Source organism: Ruditapes philippinarum, unplaced genomic scaffold (assembly GCF_026571515.1).
Source record: "Ruditapes philippinarum isolate M1 unplaced genomic scaffold, ASM2657151v2 ctg3420_1_1_1_1, whole genome shotgun sequence".
Classification (NCBI taxonomy): domain Eukaryota; kingdom Metazoa; phylum Mollusca; class Bivalvia; order Venerida; family Veneridae; genus Ruditapes; species Ruditapes philippinarum.
The window spans coordinates 82,885-96,167 of NW_026857272.1; the positions used below are offsets into that span (position 1 = coordinate 82,885).

At 33.1% G+C, this 13,283-nt stretch overlaps 1 protein-coding gene across 1 annotated transcript; it reads left to right on the forward strand.

Moving 5' to 3' along the window:
* Positions 1-901: 901 nt before the first annotated feature.
* Positions 902-12,920, forward strand: LOC132749244 (glutamic acid-rich protein-like). Its single transcript, XM_060738965.1, has 7 exons — positions 902-992; positions 3,625-3,680; positions 5,018-5,093; positions 5,628-5,778; positions 6,428-6,817; positions 7,635-7,679; positions 10,329-12,920. Exons 2-7 carry the CDS (start codon positions 3,637-3,639, stop codon positions 11,066-11,068), a joined length of 1,446 nt encoding a protein of 481 aa, XP_060594948.1. The 5' UTR covers positions 902-992; positions 3,625-3,636; the 3' UTR covers positions 11,069-12,920.
* The last annotated feature ends 363 nt before the right edge of the window (positions 12,921-13,283 follow it).

Consider the following 13,283-nt stretch of genomic DNA (forward strand, 5'->3'; position numbering starts at 1 on the left):
ATGGTTTAAAAATCGTTAAAAAATCATGAAATAAACAGAAAATTTGTTTGTTTTACATGTGAGATCAAATAATATTTCACTCGTGAACCCCAGCTATTATATTTTCACTCGTGGCTACGCCACTCGTGGAAAATATTGCATCTGGTGTTCACTCGGTGAAATATTTTTCGATCTTACACTGAAACAAACAAATATCCTCTATATAATTGTGGTATGTATGACTGGGATGAAATGTGGATTGAGTATTGATAAATAGCCTGTGTGGCACTAGAATACATGACCTCACACGGATATTAACAAATAGAAAAGAAAATCTTTCAATTTCATTTTTTAGACAATGTTCAGTCTTTTTTCATGCACTGTAGAATATGCAATATGATATATGCATGAGATAAAATCCCTGTTACATATCTTCATCACGTGACATCAATAAAAGTATGACTTTCTTGGCAGATAAACATATCAATTCAAAACAACTTAAGCAGGATCTTCAGGAATATTTTTGTTGCATGTAATACCAATCACATAACGTCATTCATTGTACAGCAATAATTAATTTTCATTAAGAAATGATGTGATGTTTACATCTTGAAATTTTTTTTCAACAACTTGATTGCATACTGAACTGTATATTTTACCTTAATTAGCACATTTTGAAATATGGGAATAACTGTCAGTGGGGGAAGACCCATCAGGGTAATTCCTCAGGTAAGGGGGATTCATTTAAACTCTGTCTAATTAATTTAGAGATGGCTTTGAGGCCTTGCAATACTTTTGTCACTCCAACCAGGAACATTGACATATTTTTACATTATTTATGTCCGTATATAGCCATGTATAATAATACTCTGCTAAAATCTATGGTTTAATCTATTTATTGCGTTAACATACGGTAAGATACGAACAGATATGGGTACGAAACATAACACTCTATTCAAAAGTTGTTTCCCTTCATAAAGCTTCGGCATTTGTAAGAAGAAAGACAGAAGCAAGTAAGCATCTTTTTACATGTTTTATTAATCAAAATTGATTAAATAGAAGCATTGGGGTAAAAATTGTCAATAAGATAAGATAACCTAACGTTAGCAGTTTTCTTTATGATATCACATACAAGAGACTGAGATAAAGTAGATTACATAGCTACTATAACGCAATCCAAATCGGCCCCTTGACGTTTCGGCCCTTTTCCGCGAGACGTTTCGGCCCTTTTTTTATTACATTTACAAAGGAATTTTTAAACTTAAAATCGTAAAAAAATGTAGTATATTGATTGGTTGATGGCACACAAACAATTAAGACACTTTAATCCTTAATTAATAATCGATTATCTATTTAGATAAATGTTATTTTTAACATCAACCATAATTTGTAAACGGTACAAGTCAACCCGGCCCCAAGTCAACCCGGCCGCAAGTCAGCCCGGCCCCAAATTGGTCAACCCGGCCCCAAACCAATGTTATCTCTGGTCAACCCGGCCCCATTTTTTATTATTTATTTTGCTTTAAAATATAAACACTTATCAAGAAATGATAGAAATGCGATAGAAGTATTAAGAAAAAACTAAACTTTTTTATTGACAGATCATGGAAAAGAAACCTTAATGTGTTCAAATCATTACCATGTTATTGTATGTAAAAAAAAAGAAATGACCAAAAGCACACTTAAGTGTTTCCATGAACAGTTTTTAAGTAAGATTAATTATAGAGATGCTGCCATCTATCACAGGTATCGCAGGTCACTGCCTCCTGTCTGTCACGCTCAAAATATCCACAATCAATACAGTTATCAGTCATGACGACATAAAGTGATTTAAAACAAAACACTATCAATTTTTCAAACACTTAGTAATATTCCAATACTTTTTTACACAGTAAATAATCTTTGAAAATAACTTAAATAAGTTAACAAAAAACGAAACAAATATTAATTATACTGATGAACGTATTCAATAGAAACATTCAAATGAACTGAAAAAAAGATTGTTGGAAACTTAATTTATACAAACCTTTTAACTCGAAATTCAATGCATTTCTTCCTATTTAATTAACACTCACGAAACCATCTTTAATTTACATCGAATAAAGACATGAAAGATACTACCAACTTATTTATACCTTTTTAAATTGTTTGATTATCACATCTGAAATAATGTTGATGTACATATAATTGTTGATGTTATATAATTATTCATTATCACCATTGCGTATTAAACTGTTAAAGTCTTAATCGGCACAATTAAATTTACTGTCATTTTTATGCCAGTTCATGTTTTTTTTTTACTATTGTTCTTTAGTTAATAATATTCAATTAATTATAAACCATTTAATCTATTCCATCATACAACAAAATGACCTGAATAGTTTTCTTTGAAAATATATATTTTGGGGCCGGAATGACCGAATTTGGGGCCGCACTGACCAATTTTGGGGCCGCATTGACCAAATAAAAACACTGTTGGGCCGGATTGACCAATTTTGGGGCCGGGTTGACCAATTTTGAGGCCGGGTTGACTTGCGGCCGGATTAACTTGGGGCCGGGTTGACTGTAATTCTTTGTAAATATTTATAAACAATGGCTCGACATCCTACAAAAAGATCATCAAAACAAGACCTTCAATGGATTTTTTTTTTATAAAAATGTATTAATGGTCAGGACTGTTAATCACTTCTGTTATTTCTGGATGGAATTTAAAATAATTCTGTGTAAGACATCATGATAATGTGTCATATGCAAAAAAACAGGCGTGCAGCTCAAAGATTAAGATCATACTTAGAATTTTTCATCAATTTGTATTGATGGTCATATCTGATCAAGAATTCTGTCATTTCTGGATGGTTTTAAATTAATGTATATCAATGTATATCAAGGTTTTTTTCCATCTACACTTTAAGTATCTAATCACCATATTCATGGGCACCTAATATCTAAGAGAAATAGAAAAACTAAATTTTATTTAATACAAGAAGTTCACTCGTTTCTGTAATTGGATTTCCTTCTTTACCAATATTCAGTATTCTCTGTAATGTTTTCAATCAAAACATTACAAATATAGGTACACCATGAGCAAACATGTGTTTCTGTTTGTTTGTGTCTGGTTGCTAAGTAAAATAAGATAATTCACACCTTGCAATGACAGCAGTGTCAATAACAGGTTAATTTTGACATTAGGTTAAAGGTAAAGATCACAATTTACCATACAGTCATGATACATGGGCAGTGATTGTTGTTGTCGGTCAACAATTCTGTTATTCCTATTGACTTGGCGTAAATGTGTTGAACATGAAGATAATGTGTCAAATGCATTAACTTTCATTACTTTCCATATATACACTGAATTTTCTATGATACACCTATTCACCTTTTAGAAATCCCTCGAGTAGATTGAAACAGCAAACTAGTTGGTTGTTAGAACATGATATTGATGTGATCGTTTCTCAGATGACATAATTTTATGCATGTTCATTCATGTGACCTTTGCACCCGATACCTGTGAGACATAGTATTGTATTTCTTTACTGCACCCAGAATTAGTGTGCTGTCTGTCAGGACAGCTCTTGTTTTTCAACTTATTTACTTTATATCATTGTAAACATTGATTTGATATTAATTGATATTGCATTGCAGGGGATAGATAAAATGTCAACTGGGCGGACTATTAGTCAGGGAAGCTCTTATCCAAGGTATGACCAGTTTACTTCATTATATAGCTTGATTTTCACAAAAATAAAATTAAAAGAAATCATTGGACTACTTTCTTTCTACTTAAACTTATGTTCCCTATTACCACTTAAATTATGTGTGAGAAGATTCAATACTATAGCTTGACTATTCCCCCCTTGAACTTAGATTTTTTTTTAGAAATTATTATTTATTTACTCAAACTTCTTCATTTCTTATGGGATTTACTTCAAACTCCCACATCATAATAATAATGACGAGGTTTACAAATCTTACATCCGTATTTCCAGAATTATCTTCCCCTTAAACTTTGAATTTTGCGTTATTTATTTTACAACATTATTATTTCTCCATGGATTTTACTTCAAATTTTAAACATATGTTCATTATCAATGACTAGATTTATAAATCTAGTGCCTGGCTTTCCATGATTATTTTCATTTTGAACTTTTTGAATTTGTTTCAAAATTGTTATTTATTTTTAAATTTTCATTTTTGTTATGGTATATACATGTATTTGAAAATTGTTATTTTTCACTTTTCATCTTTGTAACAAGATAATTGATCTTTGTCATCTATCACATCATGTATGGCAATGTTCATAAGTCCAGCATTTTTTATTTCAAGAATTATCTCCTCTATAGTTTAAGAATTTTACTTTTAAAAATGTTATACCAGGGTGAATAGTTGCAGAAATGTGAGAACCTGCAGTTGTTTATTGTGACAATGCTACCTATGTTTGGCCCTATTGTGGACAGTCTTTTTCTAATTGAAAAACTAGTATGGATTGAAGGGCTGATGTAAAGATGCTGTATCTGTTTTATTATACAGTACCACAAAAATATATGTTCAAAAGAAGAAACACCAATATGATAAGTTGCAGGAAATTATCCCGTGACTGTTCATTTTAATAGCTTCAGATAAAGAGAGGTAATAATAACATGTTAAATATTTAATGTTAAAGCTTAGGTATTTGGCATGAAGCATTTGCTTGTTGACTTCTTCTATAAATCAATTTATAGATAACTGATCGCTCTTGTTTCTATAATTGGCTATTGCTTTGTTATTCATAAATTGATTGTCTTCATAATTTGAGCTATTTACAACAATAAATTTGGTATCTTCCTTGAAGGCACATCTTTGTCCCTGATACCTTCTTATAAATGTGTCACCAGGCGTATATTGCTCGGCCTTAGTGGTACTCTTGTTTTGGCCTGATTTGCTGGCAGCCCGACAATGTATTTCCGTTGTTGACGGCAAGCTATAGGTTAAACATAAAGATATAACACTGATTGCCGATCAGTTGATAGTTTTCATGATATATTGTATGTTATTTCAGTGTGTCCTGGGCAGATACATTGGATATACAAAGATCTGCATTAAGATGGGATGTCAAAAGAGCAATGAAAAGTCTGGTAAGAAGCAAATTTTTACTATCCCTTAACCTGCTGGGACAACTTAGCCTTTTCAGTCAGTATTGTCCCAGGCCAGCATGTACATCAAGGCTCTATACTGTTACCTACCGGTAACTATCCTTAAATATTCAACTTGAAATCTGGTAAATTAAGAATATTGAATCTGGACCATTTAAGAAATACTGTTGGTTAAAGTGACATTGTGCTCATTTTTTGTTGTCAAGATGAGGTGAATCAGATTTATATTTCAAAAGATTGACTTATATAATGGTGATTGACCAGTAATTGATAATTGACAATATGCTAAAAGGCTAATAGCTCTGATCCCCTTAATCACTTGGTATAGATAAAAAAAAACAGCCTTTGACAAACAATATTTCAATGTATACCGTTATAAATGAGAGCTTGGGTATATGCTTCTTGTTATATATACAAACAGATTTGTATCATGCAACAGGTGATATAAATTAAGCAAATTTTCTTTTAATTTTAGTGATGCACGGTAGTGTAACTGTTATTTGTTTATTATTCTAGTGTAGTAAGCTTGCAGAGATTGGTGAGGAATGTTTTGTTGTGACAGTTAACATTTCAAATGGATGGGTTGGTCACCTGGGAACTCCACGTGGTGATGAATATATTGATGAGAAAGCACATATCTTGTATGATTTTCTCAATTATTGTGCAGGTATATACATTCATCTTTTCTACCTCTGACCATTAAATAGTAAAGTAAGGGCTAGAGGTTAGATATTTGGTATGTAACATTTTCATGTGGACCTCTATCAACATTGTTCAATTGTAGTCCTGGGGTCAAAGTTGGGTGTGGGGGTCATTGATTTTCTCTTTATAACATACATGTATATGGTAAAAATTTAAATTTTCTTCTTTTCCAAATGTACAAAGGCTAGAACTTAGATGTTTGGCATGCAACACTGTCTAGTTGATTTCTAAAACGACTTGAGAGCATTACAGGAGCTCAATGTCCAAGGCCCAAAACTCTAGTATGAATTTTAGCAGAATTATGGCCATTTTTGGACTTCTACATTATCAAGGCTCTTGTTGTATAACCAAGCATTGAGTAAAGTGAGTCATGCTGTCCTACTGACAGCTCTTGTTTTGATAGAAAATTTTATATTAACCCTTGGCCTGCTGGCAGCAACAGAATCTACCTAGTCCAGTGTGCACAGTTCACTATTCAGTCCGTACATATTTTGAATTTTTTCATAAAAATGATAGATGGCCTTGTCTTGTTTGAAAGATTAGAAAAGTCAATTTAAGATATTTAGAGGAGTAAGCGTTAAAGCTTCAAAGATTTGTTATTATATATATCATAGAATCTTTCCATGCCGAGGAGAATGAGGAAGAGATTGAAGACAATAGTTCTGATACGGAATCTTGTAAAAGTGATACTAATAATGCAGAAAAAGATGAAACACCAATCAGAATAAGTAGACCAATAGAGGAGATTGATGGTAATGTCATGACAACTGGTGAAGAGAGGGAGGAAGAAAATATAAATATTGATACCTGTACAACATTACAACTTAATCAGCCAGCTATGAAAATGATTCCATTAGAAAGTGGTGCAGAGAAATTTATTCTAATGAGCCCAGCTGACTTCAAGAATGTTACACAGAGAGTGCTGGAAACAGAATATCAGCCTGTTGTCAAATTAAAACCTCCTCAAGAAATTCAAACTGGAGGAATTGTGTCATTTAAGAAAGGTAAAATATATTTGTGTTTTAAAAGAACATTCTTAAATTTACAAGATGTGTACTGAACCAAAAAAGAAACTTTCGCAAAGTATGTGCCTGTTGTTCAAGGGTACCACTTAGATGTACACACTTATATACATGTAGTAGCTTGTAAAACTTTCTTTGTTTGCAAAATCGGTCCGCTAATCCCCGTATAAAAGCCGGATATGTTATTCAACGTAAAAATCAAGTTTCAAAAGGATTGAAAAACTGTACTAACATATCTACATTCAAACTTGGAGAAAGTTTCTTTTCAGTATATAAAGTTTCTGTTAAAAGGGCTTATGACTTTCCTCATTAAGGAACTCCATTGAGGTCCAAAAAATGTGTTTAAATGCTATTCTTTTTGAGCAAATTGAGCAAATGATCTGAAATTTTGCACACTGACATTTATTAGTAAAGACCTATAAATCTAAAAAAAAATATTCCCAGTTACGACATGTAAAACCTTCAGTAGAATCCTTTAAAGAGCCACATAATTTTTTTTTATTATACATGTAATAATATATAATTGTAATGAATTAATTAATAGAATTTAACAAAAGAACCCCTGTAAAACAATATTCCTATCATTGTAAAAGGGTACGAGTTTCTTGAAACTGAACTTCTGAAGATTATGTTATCCACCCATATACCGGTAGGCATTACCCACCGTCTCTTATAGGCATTACCCACCCACCCATATAGGCATTACTCACTAAAACAAAATTATAGGGGTTTTGGGAAGGATAACTTAGATATTATTAAGCTGGCCTGATATACATGTATATCCACATTTTATTTACAGATGAAATGACTGGAAGTAAACAGAAGAGGGAACAGTCATTTGAAGGTATATATATACTTTTATTACATGCTTTTCGGTGATTTATAGAAATATATCAGTGATATAAAACTGGTAATTTCACTGTTTGAAACAGTGAAATTACCACTTTGATAATTTCACTGTTTTGAATTTAAGCCCCTTACGTTGTTTCAGTGAAATACCAGCGTGCACAGTACTGGGTACCAACTTAATGACGTGACGTCGTAAATGATGTCACGTTGTATTATTATTTGGCGCGCTTTTCATTCAGTAATAGGTTTATTGTCTTTTTAAAACGTTTCTTTGCATATAATAAAAAGAAAGTTTGTTTAGTTTAGTGTAAGATCGAAATATATTTCACCTTGTGAACACCAAAAGTTCATATTTCACTCGTGGCTGCGCCACTCGTGAAATATACCTTTTGGTGCTCACTCGGTGAAATATATTACAATCTTACACTGAACTAAACAAATATCCTCTATGTAACCAACATCACTACTTTTTTTAAATTGTTTGAAACATTTATTATTTATTATACCCCCGCACAACAAAGTTGTAAGGGGGGTATACTGGAATCAGCTTGTCCGTCCGGCCGTCCGTCCGGCCGTCCGTCCGTCCGGCCGTCGGTTTTTCCTTGTCCGCCCAATAACTTAAGATTCCTTTGACCCTTAGTCTTCATATTTGGCATGGAGGTTAGTCATGATTAGTAGATGACCCCTATTGATTTTGAGGTCACTAGGTCAAAGGTCAAGGTCACAGGGGCCTTGACTTCAAAAGCTTGTCCGCCCAATAACTTAAGATTCCTTTGACCCTTAGTCTTCATATTTGGCATGGAGGTTAGTCATGATTAGTAGATGACCCCTATTGATTTTGAGGTCACTAGGTCAAAGGTCAAGGTCACAGGGACCTTGACTTCAAAAAGCTTGTCCGCCCAATAACTTAAGATTCCTTTGACCCTTAGCCTTCATATTTGGCACGAGGGTTAGTCATGATGAGAAGATGACCCCTATTGATTTTGAGGTCACTAGGTCAAAGGTCAAGGTCATAGGGGCCTTGACTTCAAAAAGCTTGTCCGCCCAATAACTTAAGATTCCTTTGACCCTTAGTCTTCATATTTGGCATGGAGGTTAGTCATGATTAGTAGATGACCCCTATTGATTTTGAGGTCACTAGGTCAAAGGTCAAGGTCACAGGGGCCTTGACTTCAAAAAGCTTGTCCGCCCAATAACTTAAGATTCCTTTGACCTACAGTCTTCATATTTGGCATGGAGGTTAATCATGATTAGTAGATGACCCCTATTGATTTTGATGTCACCAGGTCAAAGGTCAAGGTCACAGGGGCCTTGACTTCAAAAAGCTTGTCCGCCCAATAACTTAAGATTCCTTTGACCTACAGTCGTCATATTTGGCATGGAGGTTAGTCATGATTAGTAGATGACCCCTATTGATTTTGAGGTCACCAGGTCAAAGGTCAAGGTCACAGGGACTTTGACTTCAAAAACTTTGTCTGCCCAATAACATTAGATTCCTTTGACCCACAGTCTTCATATTTGGCATGGATGTTGATCATGATTAGTAGATGACCCCTTTTGATTTTGAGGTCACTGGATCAAAGGTCAAGGTCATAGGGACTTTGACTTGAAAAAGTTTGTCTACCCATTAACTTAAGATTCCTTTGACCGACAGTCTTCATAATTGGTATGGATGTTGATCATGACTATAAGGTGACCCCTATTGATTTTGAGGTCACTGGGTCAAAGGTCAAGGTCACAGGGACCTTGACAAAAAAAAAAGCTTTTCTTCTCAATTGCTAAAGAATGTCCTGTCCGCAATGTATTGATTTTGACATTTTCACATTTGAAGCAAGTAGAATACATAACTTAGCAATGCACTGTCTTAGTAACCTCAGATTTGGCAGGGAGGTTGTTCTTGAGCTCTAAATGGCCACTGTTGATTCTGACAAAGTGGTATGCGGGGGTATTCAAGCCATGATAGTGGCAGTTCTAGTTTTAAAGGGTATAACTCAACTCTTTAAAGGGTCTTCAGTGAAGTTTTTTGTTATGGCAGGACAGGAAATATTTCTTTTTTGAGGTATATGGATATAGGTTTAAACCAGTAACTTGTATGAAAAGAATTTCAGATCAATCAATCTGTTCTTCCAGAATAATTGTTTTACATGTGAAAAGAATGAACAAACGTTTTTAAACACTTTGTTATAATTGGGCAAAGAATACAATTCTAAATTTACTTAGGAATATATCTTTATTATCTTTGTTTATCTTTTTGTTGTCAGTTGATTTATGTAAGAATGTTTTTAGGCTTTTGAACTCTGTACTTATAGGGCCATTGGATATTGTAAATGGCACTTACTTTAAACTTAAAGTGTAAATGATGATAACGTATTTAGCATCAATTAAAATCATTTGTTGTTACTGTGTGCCTATTTCGATGAAATAATATATGAATTCTACCTTTGGTTCTGCTTTAACATGAAAAAGTATTTGAACTGGTTTTGAAAGCAGAGAAAATTTTATTTAGTTGAAGGTAAGTATAATGTTGATAAGCTTTTTTCACATGTTTCCTGACTGGTTTTATATACAAATGCAATATATGTATATAAGTAGAATTGGCCACCTTAAAATGCATTTGGTGATCTTAAATTTCTTCTTTTGCAAGGAAAAACAAATCGAGGGAATATGTCAAATGTATCCAAACAATATAAAGAATATTTAACAAACACTAGCAAATCCCTACAAAGCAAGGAAGTCACTGAAACAGAGGGTGTTGCTGAGAGCACAAGGGTATTAAGGAGCCGTAATTCACGAAAACAGAAGACTGAATCTAGTGATGATGAAAATGAAGAGGATGAAGATGATGATGATACTGTGGACAATGAGGATAGTGATTTTGATATTGATGATGCTAAAGATGAAGATTGGGATGTAGAATTGGAGGAAAAGGGATTGTATTTGACACCAGGTAGAGACAGTAAGGGAAGATTCAAAGGTCGACTCAGGTCAGAGAGGAAACAAATGAAGGTCAAGGACAGTTTTGATAGTGTTGAAAAAGATATTGATGAAGAAAAAGCAGAAGATGGTACAAGCACTGAAGAAAGTGATAAGTTTGTAAGAGTGAATTTCATCCATAGTATTAGAGCAGGTGAAAAAGGAATTCAAGTAATGGAAGGCAGATTAGAATCTGTTGAAGACACTAAAGATATTAAATATATTGGGACAAAGAAAATTGAAGAAAATAAGCAGAAACTTGAGAAAAGTGTAAACAAAGGTACAACTTTATCTAAAAGAAAGAAAAGAAAAATTATGACTGTTGTTGAAGAAGATGCAATTCCATTTGTAGATATTAAATTAGAAAATGTATGTAAGGTAGAGATTGGTGAAGAACCAAGTGAAGGTTGACTGATGGAGGCAGAAGTAAAAAAGAAAACAATTTGAGACATGTCATCGCAAAGAAAATTGAGAAGTATAGCCTATGATAAATGGGCAGTTATAGTTGAAGTTAAAGAAAATGAAATTATAAATTCTGAAATTGATGATCAAATTGAGTATAAAGACAAGAGAAACAAGTAAAAGTAAAATAACTGTTTACTCGCCAGTGATCTAAGTGACTACCGGTACTTTATGTAATAATGTTAAAGTCAATCAAGCTGATTACATATCTTCATGAAAGATCCATGTAGAGGTGCCTGTGGTCGAGTGATTAAGTTCGTTCACTTAAAACCATTTGCCCCTCAACTCGGGGTACAAAACCCGCCATGACTTTGGATTCTTTCATGTGACAAAGCTATCCAGCTTGCTTGTGGAACATCAGTGGTTTTACTTAAGTGTCTGTTTGTGCCTAATACAAGAAGGGGAACTTGAGGTCTACCTTCACCATTAAAGCTGGAAAGTCACTACAAGGCATTTACAAAGGAAAGTGTGTAGATGTATGTGTTACAGATTGACGTAACTTTAAATTATGTATATTATCACTGTGAAAGACATGTGTCCAAATTTCAGTAATGAGTGTTTGTGTAGCTTATATGACTTGATACAATCATTGTTTGTAAAACATACTTGAAAGTGTATGAAGTGTTGCAGAATAATTATGAAACACTTCAAATATAGCCCAGTTCTCCACGATACTGGTGTACATATTTTATACAAGGTGTTTTGCTGACAGAATACTCCTCACCTGAATAAAAGAAGGAATTTATAACTTCTTAAACTAGAAAACATTACAAAGTTATGTTGCTTGAAAATTCTCGCCCACGAGGAATGTTAACAATGGTCGACCATTTTGTATAACATAGCTTAGCAGACTTCATGTGAACAGTGTAAAAAATGTGATTCATAAATGTTATAAGGAAAGCCATTGTTGTTTTAACAGTAACAACATCATTTCTTGTATTCATATCTGAGATATTTTCACTTCAAGACAAAATAAAAACTTGTGTTTCAAAAATTTACTGTCCATCTTCCATTAATCTTCCCAACTAGAGGTGTATAGTATGCCATGTGGCTGACTCAAAATTCCCTTGAACTTAATTTTGTGGTCCTTTTGTATAATTGAATCTTTTCTTCTTTTTTTTTGCAATATGGTTTTCCCCTTTACTGCTGTGCATTCAAACAGGAACTTTGGATTTTCCATGTGAGGTAGCTACAGGCCCCGTGTTCACAAAAAAAGATCAGGATCAGGATCAACTGATCCTGATTTTATTTTCATTGTTTTATAAAACTAAAACTGATCGTATTATGCTATAATTAATGGTATTTATTCGAAATGAAAATATATGCTTATTTGCAAAGAAACCAACCCATTTTGGGATAAAATCAACAAATAACAAAACAAATACAAAAATAATCGGATCAAAATGAGGATCAATTTTAGGATCAAGATCAAAATTTGGATCAACTGTAAAATGCCAGTATCTTGTAAAAATAACAATAAATTTATTCTAAAATTTCATAAACATGCTATTTCAGGTCCAGTTTTATCAAGTTAATATGGAATATTTAATCTATGATGATAAAGTATGGAGAATGTTTGAGTTTTTGTATTTGATCCTGATCTTGATCCTTAAATCTTTGTGAACAGGGGCCAGAATGCCAGTGGTTCTACTTGTGTCTTTCTGGGGTCAATATTGTATTTAATATAATTGACAAAATATTTCAACATAAATATATTAAGATGATTTTGGCTAATTTTTTGTTTAGTGTTTTATTAATGTTTTATTAGTACATGTATCTTAATAAAGAAAGTTAACTTGTATGCTTTATTATTCATAATAAATATGACTTCTTCAAGATATTTGACGGAAAAATAATGTGTATCTGAAACTGATTTTGTTAAAAGGATCATGAATGATCAGAATAATTTTAGAAAACTATTTCAATCGGCAGCATCAGACTTCTGTCATCAAATTTACATGAAAGACTTTGTATCCACTATTTTCTGTAGCTTGCCTGCATAGCAATAATTCCTATAGAATTTGCTCACTGGGTAATACTTTCAGCACTGAGAAAAATGGAGCATTGATGTCTGCCGACAGTCTTAATTAAGACATTAACCTTAAGATAGTTTTGCTCAGAGATGAAGACAATCCATTCATAAATATCAAAGATATAGCCATTT